The 22098-nt window shown below is 33.2% G+C and overlaps 1 protein-coding gene across 1 annotated transcript in view; it reads right to left on the bottom strand.

Annotated features, from left to right (window-relative positions):
* LOC126884313 (DNA polymerase epsilon catalytic subunit 1) overlaps positions 1-22098 on the bottom strand; it is a 263412-nt gene that overhangs the window by 104905 nt on the left and 136409 nt on the right. Inside the window, exon 17 of the mRNA XM_050650251.1 lies at positions 3075-3262. Within this exon, the coding sequence (XP_050506208.1) occupies positions 3075-3262 (188 nt within the window). The remainder of the gene's footprint in view (positions 1-3074; positions 3263-22098) is intronic.

Here is a 22098-nt window from a genome sequence, read left to right as displayed (position 1 = left end):
GACTAAAAATATACTAAAAATATAAAAAAATTTCGTTTTTTTTATATGCTACATTTTTTCCAAGAATATTTTTTCGATATAATACTTACTTTTTGAGTATTTGCGAAAAACCGCCGAAAAACGTGTTTTTTTTTTGTTGAAAAGTAAATATTTTTAGTCGCAAGTGACTCTAGTACCTACTACTAAATTAACCTAGTACCTAAGTTAAAAAAACTCTATAGAACAAAAGTTGCTTAAACTTAGTCAGATCTATTTCCGGACTTATTTTAAACGTATATTTTTTCACCCTCCAAGTAAAAGCAATCAACGGCACAAATTCAACTTTGAAGTGGGGGATGGGTAGAATCTAAATCCAAATTTTCATGAAATTAGGAGTTGACCCTTAAAATTATGTGTGTTTCTTTTTATCTTTTAAATCATTTTACTTAAAATCATTTTTTAACTATCAAATAATAATTTCTACATATTGAGTTATTTTATTTTTTAAACTTTAATAATATTTATAAAAAATTTTACTTTCTTGTAATGTATTTTTAAAACAAGCAATCATTTAAATAATTATTTTGTAACAATTTGTATTATTTAAGAATATAATAATTACATTTTGGTTTCGTAGTAAGTGTTTTTTAAGAATATTAATGTATAGTTTTAAAATATTGTATTGCAAATAATTATCATTATTAAATGGTTATTATTTGTCAAGTATTCTTTTTCTTTTTTCACACCCTTATGTATGTAATAAAACTAAGGGACTTTCTGAAAGGTCAATCGTAGACGTTAAAGACACAAAAGAAGCGATACTTAAAAGTTACGCCCATTATATATCTTTATATCGTGGGAAATATACAATACAACACGAGCTCCAACCGCTCGACTAATACTCTTTAGAGCTGGCATCAGTGTGTGATCTCGCGTTGAACGGTAAATATCTAAAATTTCGTATATAAGTCCTCCCCTTTACTTTTCAGCGACGGATCTCGTTTCGCTGTAAATTTATCAGAAAAATTTAAGTACAAAAATCTTTTCCCCTCTAAGTGTGCCATGATTAATATGTTAATTATAAAGATACTTATGAACAATATACTCCAATAATTAATTTCCTATTGGTGGATCTCGGGTTGTCCTCGATTTAGTCGGATCTCGCCTTGATATGAAGACGTATATATATATATATATATATATATATATATATATATATATATATATATATATATATATATATATATATATATATATGTTCGGAAAGATTTCCACGGTCAGGTAAATGAAATTTACTAAGTTCTCGGGAAGAACCGCGTTTAGAATTTATAACTCGACGTTTCGGCACCCTTTTTGGAGCCATTATCAAGAGGGGTATGGTTCCGTTCGAGTTCGGGGTCTCAATCTGCCTACTCCCCTCACTCGTGACGTACCAGTAGTGTCTTGTTCTCTAGGAGAACGGTCAAGCGGCACTGAGGTCTCAATCTGCCTACTCCTCAGTGTCGAGACGACCTGTCTTCGTCATCATCATCTCATTGTTTGATTTGCTTGTCTAGAAAAATGCTTTAGAAGAAATGCGTACAATGTGTTTCCCTGTTTAGGATTTTGTCCTCTTCAGGGTTTGAGGTGAATGTTTAGTGTTGGCAGCAAAAGCAAACAGTCCGAAAAACACACTGGGGCAAGCGCCGTGTCCTGGTGTTCTTGGATCCTGGGTTATGCCGGACGGTGGTGTCCAGAAGGCTAAGAAGTCAACAGAGAAGAAAGTTTGATGGATTGTTGTTGGTTCCATAGACATTTACGTGTACTGTCCGTGCTTTGCTCTCGACCAGTCTCCCTAGAAACCATTGTACAACGACAGGCGAACCTGCGTCCCTCGTCGGCGGTCAGGAGGTGGCTTTGAGCGCAGCGTGGACAGTGTGCGTTCGAGTGGAGAAAATAGTTGCGGCTATTTTCTTGGGACGAACAGGTATAATTGTGCAATGAAGTTGGGAAACCGCAAAAAACCAACTTCTCCCTGTTCGGGGTAGGGAAGAGGAAATGTTAGAGGTGGGTACGGTAGGCTAACGGGGTAGCCTCAAGGATGTTTTCGTACTCCGCCGGGAGTTCGTCAATGCATGTTTGCATTAGAGCGGACGGTACATGAATCTTTTTGCGTTTGGGCTTTCGGTGGAGTACGTGGCCGGAAGATGAACAGGAACATTTGAGAGATTCTTGTGTGTCGGAAGGGGGGCCGTTGATTACTTTGATTGTGAAGTTCCTGTTCAGAGAGTTTATTCTCTCGGTGATTTTGGGGGTGTTCGAGATGTTATGGATTTCGTTTGAGGGATATCGCCAGTGCTCATAGTTACATCTACGCAAGACTCTACGCTCTGTCCTCAACAACCTCTCTTGTTTTTGTCTTGAGCAAAGAGAGTAGATACATGATTTGTACTCCATGACGGGTCGAATAAAGGTCTTGTAAGTGTGAATGAGAGTCTTCTTGTGTGTCTTACCTGTCTTCGCCTGTGTAGCTCCTTTTATACTCTCAGTGCGCGCGGGAACTGTATGCGCGGGAGAGGCCTGAGTGGGATCGACTGGCGTGGGGATTCGCCGAAGCAGCGGTCGCCATGTTGCCGGCAGTCTTTTGGCGTCATCGCGTGTGTTTAGGCTGTCAGGGCGTTTTTCAATTTCGATGGCTTCACGGATGATTCTCGATTTTAAGGAATTCGTCCCGAAGGACGATTTAATTCGAGGACGGATTTAAAATATTCGAATATTTAAAATGTCCGACTAAAATATTCTTTATATGCAAAAATTTGAATGAATTTAAAATTAAATAATTTTCAAATAAGTACATTTACCAGCAATAGTCGTAACGTAATTGTGGTAACCATAGTTTTACTTAGGTTTTTATTTACCAACTTCACAGTATTTAACTAGCTATTTAAATTCAATGCCCTAGGGCGTTATTTTTCGAAGTAACGCCCTAGGGCATTATATCATAATTAACTGACTTCGAAATCATGTCATCATTTGTCAAATAATATACCAGTCGGGCATTAAATATTCTAACAGTATTCTGAAATTCGCTATAATTCAATTTCAAATTTACTTACTTTCCATGCTCTTGATAAACCTCTTCTGGTATAGAATAAAGATATAAATTATGTACTTGTCTAGCTCTAGGAAGTGTTCTATTACATGTTTTAAAGACTGCACCTTCTTCTTGAGCTTTTTTTGTGCGCAAATTTGCGTAAAATATTCTTGGAACTATAAGCTTCAACAAGTACAATTCATTTTGAATCTGTAAATAAATGTTACAATCACTTTCTATAAATGGTAAAGGTAAGCAGAAATGCATCTGGTTTAAATGGTTAAATCTTCCCTGGTTTGTTGCGGGATATATGAGAGGTCGAAATATAAGAAAACTACATTAATTTCATTAGTAGAGTAGAGTTATTAGTAGAGGATACGATATAAGGACGACCTTCACCGATCTGTTTAATGGATAAAAATTATTGGATATGTAATTTAGTATGTTAAACATTATAAAAAACAAGGGGTGCCCGACATAATCCTGTTCTGACTATAATTAATTAATAATTAAAAAATGACTTTTTTTTTATAAATTTGACTCGCGTGTTTAACAAAAAAAATTAACACTAACGGTAAGTACAAGGCCTATAGGATATGCAAACATAGGGGTGCCTATTTTTATCCTGTCAAAACGATTGAGCTGCCATGTGTAAAGAGGCATATTGTTCATAGTTATTTGCACCTATTTGTTTAATCTATCAACCAAACATAAAAATAAGCACTTTTAATTGCAAATACGATAATATATGGGTGCCCGTAAAAAGTCTGTTCTGAATGAGGGTAGCAGAATTTTAAAAATTTTACGTGTCTACTCATGGAAAATTGAACATATGGAAAACTTTTTTATTACTAAGTTTACGAAAAAAAGTTATTCTTTATAAACATTTCTGCATGATCTAAAACCTAAGACTCAACCATCAGATAACAATTTTTGTCAATATTATACGAGGTATATAAAAAAATATTAATTTCGCTCAAGAGTAAAGTACTTTTATATTTCACAATACCGAAAATTGTTATTAATAAAGTTGTTTATAATCAAAAAAAATGTTTTAGTGTGCAGTTACATAATTCTAATTACAAAATTTTTTTTTCTCAAATTACTAATTTCAAGCATCATTTTTATTTCTTACAAGTAGGATAACTCTTTTATTATTAATTTTGCAAAAAAAGTTATTCTTCATATAAAGCTTTGAATTGTCTAAAACCTAAGGTGCAGCCATCGTCAATTTGATACATAATGCTGAAAAGTTGTTCCGCAGTAAAATATGTTTTAATTTGAAAAAAAAAAAAATACTGAAATATAAAGGTACTTTACTCTTGAGAGAACTTCATGTATTTTGACATTATATAATTACGTATGAACGTACTAGAAATATCCAATAATTTGGAAATTGATTAATATTAGGTTAATAAGTATAATAGTAGGGGAGACAAGTACATATGCTAAATTTGCAGTTACTCGAGAAATGGGGACCTATTGGGTTGTGAATATTAGGTCCTAAAACCAAAAAAGTTAAGTTTTCCATTTTAGTGGGGATTTTAAACTCCATTTTTTAATTTAATTTTCCATTTCCAACAATCGTTTTTTCGTTTTTCCAACATAATTCGAAAACATGTCTCAGATAAAAGTTACTTATTTTTATGTAAGGAATCCAAATCTGCAATAAAAATGGAGGCTCCTATTTAAGATTTAAAGTAACCCCCCCATAAAGTATTTTAAAAAATATTGAACCCATATTTTTCAGTTTGTTGATCTGTTGTTCATTGCGAGAAATATTCGCTTTTTTGTGAAACTTTGTGACTCGCCCATTTCCTTACGCCCCGCTCAAATCGTCAGATTTTTTAAATAAACACTGTTCTGCATGTACTTAACTTATATATTTTCAAAAAACCTTTTTATCACATATTGGTGTAAGGCATGTACTTAACTTACCTTATCTTAATCTGAGAATTTCGAGTTTTTCTAAGAATAGATTTTTTTTCGGAACCCCCTTAACGAACTCCCCTGTATTAAGAGTCCATATATGGTAATGATACATTTACGGGGTACTAGGTTTCTCTCCATGTGATTTTCTGACTTTCTTCTTCATGTGCCGTGCTCGATTATCGAACGTTGGCTATCAAATTGGCTATAGTAATTTTGTTAACGGCAGCTCGGAAAAGGGATGCAGAGGATCTGTTATACCATTCTCTCAGGTTTTTAAGCCATGACGTTCTTCTTCGACCTGGCCCTCTTCTTCAGTCTACCTTGCCTTGTATTATTAAATGGAGTATATTATATATCTCTGGGTGTCGCATAACATGGCCAAAATATTCAAGTTTTCGATTTTTAACTGTTCTGACGACTTCTGTGACTTTTCCCATCCGGTGCAAAACAACTTCGTTACGAACTCTATCCACCCAACTTATTCGTAGGATTCTTCGGTATACCCAAATTTCAAAGGCTTCCAATTTCTTGAGAAGAGTATCTGTTAAAGTCCAACCTTCGACACCGTACAAAAGAGTAGAGAACACATAACATCTCACTAATCTAATTTTAAGATTCAAAGTAATGTTGTTTCCACATAAAAGTTTCTTTATCTTAAAGAATGCAGCTCTGGCCTTCTCTATACGTATTCTAATTTCTTTGCTCATGTCCCAGTTCTCATTTAGATTACAACCAAGGTAGGTGATACTGTTAGTTCTTTCTAATTGTTCACCATAAGCTGTTACTACTTCCGGTTGTATTGGCGTCTTACTGACAACCATCACCTTGGTCTTTGCGGTGTTTAGCTTGAGTCCATATTCATCACACGTTGTGGTAATCCTATTAATCAGATGTTGAAGTTCTTCATAATTGCTCGCAATTAACACCGTGTCATCCGCATATCTCAAATTATTAATATTGACGCCATTCATTTTGATACCACATTGAGCATTATCCACTGCTTTATTGAAAACAAACTCAGAATAGATGTTAAATATTAGTGGGGACAAAATGCAGCCCTGCCTTACTCCTCTTCGTATTTGAAGTTCTTCAGACGTGTCCCAGCCAATCCTGATGTTTGCACGTTGATGCCAGTAAAGATTTTTGATAATGCGTAGGTCTTTATCATCAATACCCACTTTCTGAAGAATAGCAATCATTTCCGTATGTTTTACCCGATCAAAGGCCTTCTCAAAGTCAATGAAACACATATAAACCGGATGTCCGACATCTCTGCATCTCTGTACCATAACCTGAATACTAAACAGTGCTTCTCTGGTCCCAAGGTTATTGCGGAATCCAAACTGTGTATCACCAAGCTGTTCTTCTATTTTTTGGTACATCCTAGAGTGCAAAATTCGTAGAAATATCTTTAAAACATGACTCATCAAGCTAATGGTTCGGTAGTCACTACATCTTTTCGCGTTTGCTTTTTTAGGTATCGTCACAAAAGTCGACAGCAGCCAATCCGTTGGTATATAGCCAGTTTGATAAACTTTATTAAAAAGATGAAGGAGAGATCTTTTACCTGAATTTTCGAAGAGCTTTATTATTTCATTCGGTATTTCGTCTGGTCCCGTCGCTTTTCTGGTCTTTGCTAATCTTATTGCTTGTTCAATTTCGTCCATAGTTATGTCAGGTCCTGTAACTACTTCGTTAATTTCAAGCTCGGGCCTTTCATCATTAAACAGTTCCTCAATGTATTCTTTCCATCTGTCTATTTTATCCAAATCAGTGATAATCAGTTTTCCGTCTCTATCAACGATGTTATTTGCATGTTTTTTGTTCTGACCGGTGAGTTCTTTTATTTTTTTATACATATTAAATGAATCATGTTTTCTCTGCAACTCTTCAATTTCTAAACATTTTTTTTCAAAGTATGTTTCTTTTGCCGCTCGTATTTTAGTCCTTATCTCTTTATTAATGCGTTTATACATTTCGATGTTTTGATTCTTAAATTTGCGTCTTTTTTCCATCAAATTCAAAATCTCATCGTTCATCCACTGTTGCTTCTTTTGATTTTTCTCTTTGAAGTTTGGAGTTGAGTTGCTTATAATCGTTTTGATTTGGTTCCAATGATCCTCGATGGATTCTTGTTGTTCGCTATTCTCAAAATTGCTCTCTAAATTGTTTGAAATCCCCTGACTGTTGTTTCTAATAAAATCGGTATCCAGTTTGTTAGAGGATCGTGGTTGTTTTATCCGTTTAAGTTTTAATTTTATTTCGGCTAACAATAGATTGTGATCAGATGGCACATCGGCGCCAGGATAGGTTTTTACAGACTTTACTGCATTTCTGTAACGCTCACTGATGGTTATGTAGTCAATTTGGTTTCTTACGATATTATTGGGGGTATCTGCTGGAGATTTCCACGTATATAATCTCCTTTTAGGTAATTTGAAAAAGGTATTCATTATACATAGATTATGTTCTTTGCAAAAATCTGCGAAATAGTCTCCCCTTTCATTTCTATCGCCCAGTCCATAACAGCCAATAATATTACTTTGTCTGCCTTTTCCTATCTTAGCATTAAGGTCACCCATCAGAATGGTGAGATCTCTAGTCTTGAGTTGGTCGGTAACAGTTTTTACATCGGCGTAGAACTTGTCAAGTTCTTCCAGTTCACTTTCCGCTGCCGGTGCATACACTTGTATTAAATTTATGTTTCTGGGTTTCGCGTTCAACTGAATCATTATGACTCGTTCAGATGCCTAGCATACCGCTCTAACACATTTGCTAACCTCGTTTGAGACTATAAATCCTACACCATGACGATGGTAATTACTCTCTTCTCCTGCATAATATACTTCATGATCATCCACATGGCATTGGCCAGATCCGGGCCATCGCATTTCACTGATACCCAGAATTGATATTTGCAGCCTTTTCATCTCATTTATGGCATTGTGTGTTTTTCCTGGTTCATATAAACTCCGCACATTCCATGTGCCTATTCTACAACTTCTCTGTATATCAAATTTGGCCAAGCGGGAGATTCTTCGCACCCCTGCCCCATTTAAGAAGCGCCCGTACTCGGGGCCATCGTTTATTTCCTCAGTCATATTGATTAACCTGGGAAAAATAGTGTAGTAGTCATTCCCTTGGCTTTCTACACCGCTGTGTACACGCTGTTTAAGTGGTTGCCACCGCACCGAGTACTATTCTGTATTGACCGTTCTGGCCTAAATGACTTCCGCTCAATACAGATACTGAAAAACCAGCTGCCGATTTCCAGGTTCGATTTTATACAAGCCCTAAAACCAGGGGGCTGCCACCTCCGTCCTCCAGACCGTTGTGAAGACCTTCTTCTCCGCCCTGGATGCCGTTGTGGGCTTCATCCGTGACCCTGGACAGGGGACCCTTAGCAGGTACTAGTTTCCCGGGTCAGGAAACACCTGGAATCTGCAGAAGGGAGGGATTGATTCAATTTCCCTGATAGGACTATCCAAAAGGAGTTCCTACCTGCTACCGGGGATTTTCTGACGCGCTCCAGTAACTGCAAAAATCCTCGCTTGGGCTCCCCGATCATAATACATTGTAAACATTTAGTATCAGGGCATTTAAATGTCGTTATAAATTACAACATGAAAGCAACGTATACTTACTTGAAACTTCTATTTTTCAAGAATGTATGTAAATAAAAATGAAAAATATGAGTTGTCGGAAATTTCAAATTAAAAAGTTCTGTTTGGTCTAGCTAAGCAGGTCTGTCATAAATATACTCCATCTAATTTACTTACCGTTGCACGTGACGTCACATGATACCAACACGAAATATTTAGGAGGTAGGTGTGTTCTTTTTTAGAATCACTTTGCCGAGTACACTGGCATTACAGCCACAATACATATTTTATTATATACGCGTAGAAATAATATTTAAAGATTTCTATTAATGTTAACTTAAAGAAATACACAATAATATGTTTGATTTATTTATATTATTTAATAATATGTTTGATTTAATTTGTATAAATGGATTATAAAGCGTTTTTATTTGTTCGGAATACACTGTAACTATAATCGAACGAAGGTGATATTTTTTCATAAATTGGTAGCATTTATTTGACAGTTGCGGTGATGACACTTCATATTTGTTTATATTCTTTACTATAAGTATTTGTTTCATTATATTTACTGTTTTTATTATGTACTTTAACGTAAGATTATAACTTAATTCTTGTTTTCTATTTCTAAAGTTTTTATTTATTTACATTGAATATTAATTTGTTTTGCTATATAATCAATCCACTTCCGCAAAAATTGTGTGATATATTTGATTTAAAATGAATTCAAGAATTTTTTGTAATTTGGCAACAATGTCAACTTAGATCTCTAACGTAGATAATGACGTGCAACGGTAAGTAAATTAGACGGACTGTACGAATTTCATAAAAGAGTAAAGTACCTTTATATTTCAGAATATTCCAATTAGAAGGATTTAGTCCTGTATTGAAACATATTTTTTAATGCTGAATATCCTTTCTCCTGAGGGAAATTCATAGTTTTTTGAGATACCTCGACCCGAGAGGATTTCGACAATTCAAAGCTTTTTATGAAGCATAACTTTTTTATTGCACTTGCACTTATAAATTATTAATAAAAAGAGTTATTGCTCTTGTAAGAAACAAAATGATGTTTAAAATCTAATTTCATGCAAAAAATTTTTTTTCCAATTAGAATGATGTAACTGCGCACTAAAACTTACTTTTTGATTATGAACACCTTTTCATGATAACAATTTTCGATATTGTGAAAAATAAAGGTACTTTACTCTTGACCGAAATTGACATTTTTTGACACACCTCGTATAAAATTGACAAAATTTGACAACTGATGGTTAAATTTTAGGATTTACATTTTAAAATTTTTTTAAATTCGGCAACCCTATTCAGATTAAACAAGTACGTGCAAATAACTATGAACATAAGCATAAACTTCATTTCTAGTTATTATGGGGAGGTTTTTCCAATATTCAAAGTTTTTTCTCGGTGTTTAACTCAAATTGGTTTCTCTATTTTAATACTGTTTTCGTCTTGTTCTGTTTATTCGTTCTGATTTTTCAAGACAATAATTTTGCGTCGTCAGTTTGTTTTATAAATATCTCACTTACATTTCGACCACATGTTTCTACCAGACGTTCATGGCGAGTTTGAGCTTCTTTTTTTATTAGTGTTCTTACTGTTTTCTTTGCATCTATATTTTCTTGCGATTTATGTTGTCCCCAATTGAACATTACTCTCCTGTTTTCATCCATTCCCTTTTAGCGTTATATGTAGTTGGTTTTGGATTTTATCGGACGGTGGCGTGTTCTTTGATGTTTCTACCAATACTGTTGCTAGCTTTTTGGCAAGTTAGTTTCGGTCTTAATTATTTTCTGTAGAAAGTTTTTTTTCCAATGTCTTCTCATATATTTTGTGGTTTGTGTATGTAATCAATTTGACTTTTCGTAATCCCGTCAACGCTAGCCAATATCCATTTTCATTGTAATTTGTTTTGTAACACGTCAAACTTCATCAAGTTCGATAACGAAAACAGAATTGACAGAAGATGTTAATATGTCAGAAAGGGATGAATATTTGGGCTATAATGGAATAAATAAAGGCTCCGTTGTTCAGAATCAGTAGAGATAAGGGGGTGGTCCTTTATGGGGTATTTCTTTACATTTGCTTACTAGCTTGGAAATATACGATATTGAAATGACAATAAAAATACTGAATAAAATATTGGGCGTTATTATCTCACCAAGAAAATGGAAGACAAAACAAAAAGAACTTAAAAATTACTCAAGTAAAAAATCAATAAAAGACAAATTTACATAAAGATAAATATAATCTACCTTATTCGTTCTTACTTAGTTGATTCTTACTTAGTTTGATTCTTACTTGATTGTTGATCAAGAGAAGGAAGTAAGATACTTAATAACCACGCATTATTACAAATGAATCAAATTTATTGAAAAATAAAAAATGAAAATAATATGGACCTCTTTCTGGTTTATAATTAGAAGAGTGTGTCGAATTATTACATAAAAAAATGTTTACATTTTAAATATCTTTGTCGGTTCAGGGACCGTCTTGTCCTTGATTCTTTAAAGATATTCAGGTCACTTCACTAATCACTTAATTCGCAGTTTAAGAAAAACATAATATGTATATGTAGATAGTAAAATTTTGATTATCTTCATGAAAATTTTCAGCAAAAATTCACAAACAATACAGTTGGCCTTACTATGTTGGCCTTTTCACAAACTTCAAAATGATACTGCTCATATTGACTGTTAACTTAACTTTCAATTAATTGAATAACTTCTATTTAACTTCTTGAAGTATTTAGTATGATTATTAACACTTAATTCATAACTGCTCACAGGAAAAACTTTGATAGTGCTCTTTATACACCAAAAATGAACCGGAGTTTTGCCTGAAAGCGGCAAACGGCGCCATGGTCTTTACTGCACGACTGCACCAGCGGCACTTGGCTAGCAAGCCACGAAGAAGAACAAACTTCCAACACTACATGCTGCATGAATCTCTACTTAGACTGAACTTCTTCGGTACCGCCGAAGCGGCCCTTCGAGGCTTCACCAGGAACTTAAACTCAAACCAAGACTAAGCTAAGGCTACAACTTGACTTGACTGAATTGAATCTTAAAACTTGGACACTCTACTCTCTCGGTCGATTCTCCCTACCACAATGTCCCATAACATCATCCTTTGACGACCAATAGTTGTAATCAAAAATTTCTCCCATTTACTATTAACCAATAAAAAAAGTAAAAGGGACTTCTTTTGTACCCCTCCTGAAAGCAGCCATGTTAATTTTTGACCAATAAAAAAAGGATAAACAAAAACTCGTATTATTTCCTGACTCCAAACTTTCACAGGAAAATATACTTCTCAGCAATTCTGCAGGTGGCCTCTTGATATGAATTAGAGTCTCGTATCAACAAATCTCAGAATTCCAGTCGTCTATTTGATAATCAGGTTCTTTGTCGACGGACATCTAAATAAACACCTCGATACACTCCAAGATAAGATCCCAAACGGAAAGATAAACATAATTATGACAGCATAGAAAAGTAACGTTCAGTATTTTCGGCTTAAAGTGACGTATTCTAATTCCTACAAACACTGAACTATGCTGTTAATATACAAACGAATGATGGATTTATGCATCGGCAAGAACGTGAGATACTTCGTTCAACCGATTCACTTATTACAAGGATCTGCGTTATACCGGGGTGGTAATAAAATAAGTCTTTTTAAACTTAGATGCAATAAAAAATAAAGGGTGAAATGGTCGTGTTTTTGGCACCGTTTCAATTGTAGAGGGCAAAGTATATTAATTTGACTTCAGAAATCGCTTGTATTTTGTAATTAAATCAATATTGTGGTATTTCTTATTTTACATAATGGTGCAAATGAAAGGAATAAATTCGTTATTTCGTAAAACTGCGACTTTAATTATTTTTGCGATTATTATGCGATTTTTGTAATAAACTGCGATTTTTTGACATATTATATATAGCATACCATTGACGTCGTCCTTCTGGGCGTGATGAGACGTAATAGATAATTTTTTGAAATGAGAATAGGGGTCGTATGGTAGTTCATTTGAAAGGGTATTCAATTCTCTATTCAGAAATATAAACGTTAACATAATTATTAATACAGGGTGTCCAATTTTTTAAAATAAAATTAAGTGACAAAAAGAAGAATTACATTTTACTGCTCTCAGAAAATGGAAAAAATATTTATTTGATAAATACACATTGCTTTTTGCTTAAATTCAATGTTAAACTGACAAGAGTGGGTGGTAGCTTGAATATTGAATTAGTCCAGAAAGCCACTGCGCATCCGCTAGGAAAAATATTCTAATTCGGATTTTTTGCACAATCTTACTCAAAAAGGACTCATTTTAACAAATTTGCATGTTGCCAGGACCAAAAGGTGGTCAAAAATTTTTTAAACGTTTTTTTTTTGTTTTTTTCCTAAAATTATTTTTTTTGCATGGAAAAAAGTTTTTTTAGGTTTTTTGGATCATTCCAAACAGAAAAGGTCTTTAGTGACTTTTCTCTAAAAATGATAGCTTTTGACATATAAGCGATTAAAAATTCAAAAATTGCGAAATCGGCCATTTTTAACCCTCAAAAACTATGTGAAAAACTGAAACTTTGAATGTTACCAAGGCAGGTAGATATTCTTTAAACATCGATTGATGAAATCCAAAAGAGTTTTTTGCAATACAATATTCAAAACTCCTTTGTTTTTTAATTGCTAATCAAGCGTGCGCGACACTATTTTCCACCAACAGTATGGTGCAAACGAAAGGAATAAATTCGTTATTTCGTAAACCGGCAACTTTAAAGAAAAATCCCGAAACCGGTCGATTTTTATTTTTAAGTTATGATATTGTGGCATATATGGTATACTAGTGACGTCATCCATCTGGACGTGGTGACGTAATTGATGATTTTTTTAAATGAGAATAGGGGTCGTGTGCTAGCTCATTTGAAAGATTCTTCAATTCTCTATTCAGTAATATAAACATTTACATAATTATTTATACAGGGTGTCCAAAATTTTTTTATTAAATTAAATTATTTGACAAAAAAGAAGTAGAAGGACACCCTGTATAAATAATTATGTAAATGTTTACATTACTGAATAGAGAATTGAAGAATATTTCAAATGAGCTACCACACGACCCCTATTCTCATTTAAAAAAATCATCGATTACGTCATCACGCCCATACGGATGACGTCACTAGTATACCATATATGCCACAATATTATAACTTAAAAATAAAAATCGACCGGTTTCGGGATTTTTCTTTAAAGTCGCCGGTTTACGAAATAACGAATTTATTCCTTTCATTTGCACCATACTGTCGGTGGAAAATAGTGTCGCGCACGCTTGATTAGCAATTAAAAAACAAAGGAGTTTTGAATATTGTATTGCAAAATACTCTTCGGGATTTCATTGATCGATGTTTAAAGAATATCAACCTACCTTGGCAACATTAAAATTTTCAGTTTTTCACATAGTTTTTGAGGGTTAAAAATGGCCGATTTCGCAATTTTTCAATTTTTAATCGCTTATATGTCAAAAACTATCATTTTTAGAGAAGTCACTAAAGACCTTTTCTGTTTGGAATGATCCAAAAAACCTAAAAAAAAACTTTTTTCAATGCAAAAAAAATTATTTTAGGAAAAAAACAAAAAAAAAACGTTTAAAAATTTTTTGACCACCTTTTGGTCCTGGCAACATGCAAATTTGTTAAAAGGAGTCCTTTTTGAGTAGGATTGTGCAAAAAATCCGAATTAGAATATTTTTCCTAGCGGATGCGCAGTGGCTTTCTGGACTAAATTGGATAGTGAAAAAAAGTAATGTATATTTGTTAAGGCCATTCCTTCTAAAACATAACGGTGCATATCCTCTCTCTCAAAAATTTCTTTCTACACGTAAACGTTTACGTGCAGAAAGCCCAGATCAAAAATTCTGTTCACCTGTTATCGAGCCGATAGACAAACCGGACACCCCCTGGGTGGCAGTTAAGAAGCTAAACAATAAAACGATTAACTTGTGGTCATTCTTTTCTTCAGTGGGATTATGGGTAGGTAATTAGAATGTACATTGTAAATTATTGTAGAAACGTGCAAAGTTATATTCATAGTTCAAGATGGCGCTGTAAGTGTAGGTTGTGCTAGGTTGGCTCCTGTATATAATTGTGAAAAGTAGTGGTTAATATTTGTTAATAGTTAAAATTTATGATATTTGGTCTTCATCAAGTAATTATGACCGAAAATATAAGAAAAACCCGTCAACAACAGAAGGAGCAACAGCAACTTGAAAGTCAGGTTAAACGACTAGAATCTGACGTGAAAGGTGGCATTGAGGAACTAAAATCGCTTATAGGAGAACAAAATATGGATGAGAGTTCCAAACCCAATTCCAGTAGTAAGAATATCTTAGAAAGAATTAAAATGCTGGAAGATAATTTTAATAGATCCCTTAACAGTATCAAAAGCGAGATAGAAAAACTAAGAGACACGTCTAATTCCTCTAAAAAAAGGATGGAATATCAACATCAGAACTACTTGCTAAACGGTATTGTGTTTAACAATATTCCAGAGAGTGAAGAACAACTACATCAACAGGTAGCAAAAATCATTAGTAATAAATTAAACATACAAATATCCGAAAACGATATTAATTTTTGCTATCGAATTGGCAAAAAACAAGAACGAGCTATCAGTCAAAGGAAACCTCGACCAACGGCAGTTATGTTTATAAACAAGTGGAAGCGTGATCTAGTGTTCACAAACAAAACAAAATTGAAAGGCAGTGGACTTGTTATGATGGAACTCCTCACAAGAGAAAATCAAGCTCTTTATAAATACGCGTGTGACAAGTTTGGCTATGAGTGCTGTTGGTCGTGGAAAGGCCAAATTTTTGCAAGTGTCGGTGGTGAAAAGAAACAAATCACGAGTTTGGATATGGGAGACTAAATCATTATTTTAGCCAGTGAGTAAAAAAATTTATTTGTTGATTTCTTGCTATTAACAAAAAGTTGAGCTGTGGGGCCAACTATGTGCCATTTTTGACAATCAAAAACACAAACTTTACGTAGAGTCCTAGTTTTTTTTTGTTTGTTTTCCCATTAATTACTTGTTTCTGTTTATTTATTATTGTAAAAATAAATGTACAGTTCTACAAATTTAAATATTATGCCTCTACCTATTAGTGCGATATAATTATTATTCTCATATTAAATTAGATATAAATAAATTCTTCTTTTTATATTATGATTACTTTTGGTCATATTAATGTAAGATCACTGACTGCACATTTTATTGAATTCAAAAACTGTGTTCTCTTAAAAAAATTTGATGTACTAGCAGTTAGTGAAACTTGGCTTACAAATTTCATTACCGACCAGGATATAGGTATAGATGGGTATAATGTGATAAGAAGGGATAGAAATGGAAATGGGGGAGGTGTGGCATTCTATGTTAGATCTCAAATTAAATATAAAGTTCTACAAATAAATAATAACAGTATTGAACACCTTTGCTTGGAATTGTTCGTAACTAATAAATCGTATGGATTCTGTGTTGTATACAAACCACCTAAATTTAATGTCCGACATTTTTTTGACGAGTTTGAGAATATTCTATCTGATGTTTTGCCGTTGATTGAAACATTTTATTGTACTGGTGACTTCAATGTTAATTTGTTAAATACTGATTGCCCTGATACTAGAGTTGTCTGTGATTTTTTTGAAACAATGGGGTTACATCAAGTCATAAATCAGCCGACTAGAATTACATCTAGTACGGCAACCCTAATTGATTATATTTTAACTACAAAACGAAGAACAATTCTTGATGTTGTCGTGGAATGTGTTGATTTTAGTGACCACGAGTTGTTGATATCTAATATAAATATAGAGATTAAAAAGAAAGAAATTGTTTATAAGACTGTAAGAAACTTTAAGGCGATAAATCAGACCGTATTCTATGAGGAATTACAATCTCTACCGTGGCGAAATATTTTTGATATTGAGGGTCTTGATGATAAAGTCGAGTTTCTTACCAATAATATAATATGCTTACTGGATCGTCATGCTCCCTATGTAACCTATAAAATTTCGAAAAATTATGCACCATGGATGACCGACACTTTACGTATTATGAAAAAAGAAAGGGACAAAGTATTGAGTTTATACAAGAAATACAAAAACATCCAAACTTGGGAGGAATACAAATCAATTAGAAATATGTTTACTTTAGCTGTCAGAAGAGAAAAAAAGGCTTTCTATTCAAAAAAATTGGATAATAAAAACGGGAAGGATCTTTGGAAATCCTTAAAGGTTATAGGTCTTGGTAGGGAAACTCAAAACAATACGCAACTGTCAGAAAATTTAAGTGATATTTCGGCAATGAATGACTACTTTATAAATTGTGTTCCCAATATGAATCCTAATTTAACACTTAAAAACTTTTATAGTCATAATTGTCGTGTGGACGTGGAAGCAAATTTTTCATGTGTTGAAGAAAGTGACGTTTTAAATGTCATTAAAAGTATAAAGAGTGCTGCTACCGGATATGATAAAATAAATATACTAACAATTAATATGTGCCTTCCCTTTTTATTGCCTTATTTGACACACATTATTAATGCTTGCATTCTAAGAGCCGAGTTCCCGTCAATGTGGAAAGTTGCAAAAATTATACCGGTACCGAAAACAACTAATCCGACAGGATATAACGAAATCCGACCAATTAGTATACTGCCCACTTTCTCAAAGATACTAGAGAAAATTCTAAATGAGCAACTACAGGTTCACTTGAGTCAACATAAAGTTCTACCAGAAAATCAGTCTGGTTTCAGAAGGGATCACAGCTGTACTAGTGCCTTGTTAAAGATAACTGATGACATATTTGATGCCTGCGATAATGGTTTAATCACAGTGCTGATACTTCTGGATTACTCGAAAGCATTTGATACGCTTGATCATTCGCTATTAACTTCAATGTTTAAGTATATTGGTATGTCTCAGCGGGCATCGGATATGATATCTAGTTATCTCAGTAATAGAAGTCAAGCTGTTCATTACAACGGTAGGACATCAAACTATCTTAATACAAATAAAGGGGTACCACAGGGCTCTATTTTGGGTCCCAAATTGTTTAGTATTTACACTTCAAACTTTCCTGCAAACTTTCTCTCTTGTAACCAACACTATTTTGCTGATGATACTCAAATATATTTATCTTTTAAGCCTGATGAGTCTGAACAGGCAGTGGCAGCAATCAACTATGATTTAGAAAGAGTTTATCAGTTTTCGACTAGCCATTGTCTTCGACTTAATAACAACAAGTCGGTAGGCATAGTGTTTGGTTCAGCGGCGCGGAGAGAAATCTTTCTGAGAGACTTTGCTCACATGATCACCATCGATAATTCTTCAATAGAGTTTAAGGAAACTGTGAAAAACTTAGGTTTACATATAGATCAAAACCTAAGATTTGGTGGTCATGTGGCCAAGTGTTTGCAGAAAAGTTATTTGAACCTGAAGTTTTTATTCCAATCTCGTCATATATTTACTAAAAAATTAAAAAAATTGCTCTGTGATACTTTGGTGTTATCACACTTTAATTACTGTGATACCATTTATAATTCCTGTATCACAGAACGTGACAGTTATCGGATACAAAAAATGCAAAATTCTTGTCTGCGTTTGATACATGGTATCCGTAGATATCAAGCAATTAGTTACAAACTTAAAGAAACAGGGTGGTTAAGTATGAAACATAGAAGACATGTACATTCAGCTTGTCAATTCCAAAAAATTATTATTTTCAAAACCCCCCGTATCTCTATAATAAAATAAAATTCCGTACTGATGTACACAATATTAACATAAGACATAAAAACACCATTTCTATTCCTTATCATCGTACACAGCAATACAAGCGGTCTTTTACATATCAAATAGCCCAAGTTATGAATAAATATACTACTGGTACTAATTTTACTCAAAACAAATTTAGAAGGTTCGTTATTGAAAAATTAGGAAATATTGCATAGGTAGAGTTGGCTGACATGGTATGAGTAGAGCTTACATTCAAAGCGCATATTGGTAAACTAAAGTTAATTAATGTTACATTTTGATTTATTTTTATTTAAATGTTAGTAGGTAACCTATTATACATAATCCTAGATATTTTTTTTTATTATTTGTTTTGCCCAGGTTAGCTGAACAGACAGGACATGTATTCTGCCCCGCATTATACATCTCCTGAACTGAAACTCGCCTGGAGCTTTTTTTTAAACTAATATTCATTATGTGAATAATATTATAGAATGAATAAAGGCCTTTATTATTATATTATTATTATTATTATTATATTTTCGAGAACAATATTAATTTAGATTTCAAATTTTTAAATAAAACAAAATTAGATAGGTACAGCGTACAGCATGATATTTTTAGGTCACGGTATTGCTGAGTTGGGTTTTTTTTAAATGTCTTATATTTTCTTTTGTTTTTAGGTCATTTTTTTTAAGGACAAATTGGCTGTCTTAATTTAAACGTTGATTAAGGCTTGGAAATGTAATACATTTTTGTGAAATGTTGAGAATGTGGCGACACGATACTCTTGCCTCTTGACATATTCTAGACATATAAGTCTTTGTGACTTTATTATTTTAACTATATAGGATCTGGTTGGTTATATAATTCTTTCAATTCTTGGTTGGTTCTCACTGTCTAAAGTTCTCTGGTGCCATCCTTAACTGCTACATATATTCCTCTAAGAATTCTTCTTTTTGCGATTTTTAAGTTTTGTTATTGTCCATGTTTCACAGGCATTCGTCATTTAGGTCTTATTACAGAATGGTAGATGCTTATTTTCGTACAACTGGATACATAATCTAATTTCAATATTTTTTTGTAACGCAAACCAACAACGATTGGCACTTTGTATTTTGTTGTTAATCATTGTTTATGAGTAATGTTATTATCAGATGTGATCGTAGCTCCCAAATGTTTAAACTGATGAACCCTTTCCTGTCAAAGTTGTTCTGGTGCATTGTAACGTTTTGCCCTATTCTGTCTCGCTGCCCCGTTCATGTTGTAGCTATATATTTTGTTTTATCCTCATTTATTCCTCGGATTGTTTTGTGGAATTTCTCAGTCTAATAAAGTCTTCCTTGACACTTCCTGTATTTCCTACTACTATATCTATATAATCGCCTAATCGGTGAAAGCTAGTATAATGCGAAGCACTTTTGTTATAGGTATATAATGTGAGGATAATGTAATATAATGCGAGGAGTGTTTCTGTGCTCGTTTTCCTCACAATACGCTCCAAAGCGTGTTAAGCGTTTCATTTCTTAATTAACTTCTTAAAATTTACACTTAACTAATTACAATAACTACTTAACAAAGACCTTCTGGATCGCCATATAGTGGTATTAGTATTCAGCGATGGTAGCTGAGCCTTTTTGGTGATTTTTTTAACAGAATATAGTCTATTTTTATCAACACTTTCTTTCGATTTTTTTTTTATTGAATTTTGAAGTTTTTTAGATGCCGCTAACAGGTTTTTGATTTAATTTTTTTTTAAATCGGTCGAATTTTAGTATAAATATTTTATAATAAAGTACAATTAAAGACAATCTAGACAATAAAAACAAACTCTTGTCAAGGAAAAGGTACAAAATGAAAATTAGAAGATATTAGCATACCCATTTCGTGTTTTGAAACTAACTGGATCTCACCTAGACTGAGTATATCAGATCAGACAGGAATTTAGGGATGCAAGATGTAGAAGATTTTTTTAAGCGCACAACTATTCATTTTGTCTTTTTGGAACAAACCTTCTCACGACTAAGGACGTGCAAAAGGACCGGAAGCAAAGTCAAGGGTATAAAGTTGCGGAAAAATACCCACCAAGTAGGTAAGGGTTAGAAAATGAAGAATTTTTAAAGTAAATGATATATAAATGAATAATTATGAAAAATGATATGAATATGTATGAAGGAAGATATTATATGAAATATGAACTAAATGATATAAAGAAGAAATATGAATAAGAAGAAGATTTATGTTTAATAGTACACTATGAAGAAAGTACTAAGTATAAAGAAAATAAAGAAAAATATTATTAGTGTGAAGTAGGTACCTGACAAGAAGAAAAAGAAAAAGTAGAAGAAGAAGAAGAAGAAGAAAAAAGAGAGAATTTTTAAAAGAAGAATATGTAAAAATTTGAGAACATCAAAAGGATTGTCGTATAAAAGTCTAGTAACAGAATAAGAATTAAGAGAGTAAATTAAATTTTAAGAGTTTAAGCTGTAATTTCTTTTTAAGTATTTGAGTTAAAGTATAAAATATAATTTCTGAGTGTAGAATTTCGCGAGTAATAAGAACAGAAATGAGTAAGAATAGACAATATTTTACATTATTGAAGTTTGTGTTTGTAAATTATGTATATGTATATATGTTTAGGTTTAATTTTTCAAGGTAATGTTTGTGTTTTATTGGCGTATAAAAGTGAAAGTGTAAAATAAGCAAGTTTGTACATAGTTTCATTTTCATTTGGATAGGTCAGTATAATAATATGACACAATTTTGACCGAAGTATAAAAAATAGTATTTGTTAGTAAACACACCGTAAAATTTATCCTAATACCGATTAAGATTTTTTTTTCATCAGATAATAAAAAAAAATCTTAAAGAGAGGAAGGATGGTGTCCTGGAATAAGATTATGAGATTAAGATATTTATCGGTATCAGAAGATGAATTATATTAAATAATATCCAATATTGAACTGGCTCAAGATTGTGTAATATCGACTAACATTTACCTTGATTGTTTATTTAAATATTGAGTGTCGAATCCTTGAGCCACGGGCGCTGAATAAGCACCCGTGTATTTGTAACAATAACACACTTTGATTATTGAAAATAATATAATTAAAAGATCAGAATAAACTTGGTGTTCGTCGAGGTAAGATGTTTCATTCTCCCTCAACTACTTAACATTGAAAAGAACCTGATGTATTACCACCCTTAGCTCCCAGGGTGACAGTAAATACCAGTTATATTAGATGGCGTTCCACATACCACTATACGATACTGAAGGGAAGTGAGGATAAGGTATCTCCCTGTTTGAGACTACCGTTGATTGTAAAGAATGTCGACTATTTTCCTTCAATTCTACAGCACTCATAACTCCGTCTACATATATATGCTTTTGTGATATTTATCAATTTCTTTGGTATTCCTAGTTCTACCATGGCATTCCACAGTTCCACTCGTATACTACTATCATATGCCTGCTTAAAATCTATAAAAAGCTGGTGTAGTGTCTTGATACATTCCCAGTATTTATCCATTACCTGCCTACGAGGTATAGCACAACTATAGTTTGTGCAATCCATCTCATCATTTATCACATTTTTGTGTATCGGAATGATAACACTCTCCTTCCAGGAGGTTGGTAATTGATCTTCTTTCCAGTTTGGCAAAATAAGCTTACGAAAGGCATGTGTGTCTCCTCTATTTT

Source organism: Diabrotica virgifera, chromosome 5 (assembly GCF_917563875.1).
Source record: "Diabrotica virgifera virgifera chromosome 5, PGI_DIABVI_V3a".
Classification (NCBI taxonomy): domain Eukaryota; kingdom Metazoa; phylum Arthropoda; class Insecta; order Coleoptera; family Chrysomelidae; genus Diabrotica; species Diabrotica virgifera.
This window is presented reverse-complemented; position numbering and strand designations above follow the sequence as displayed.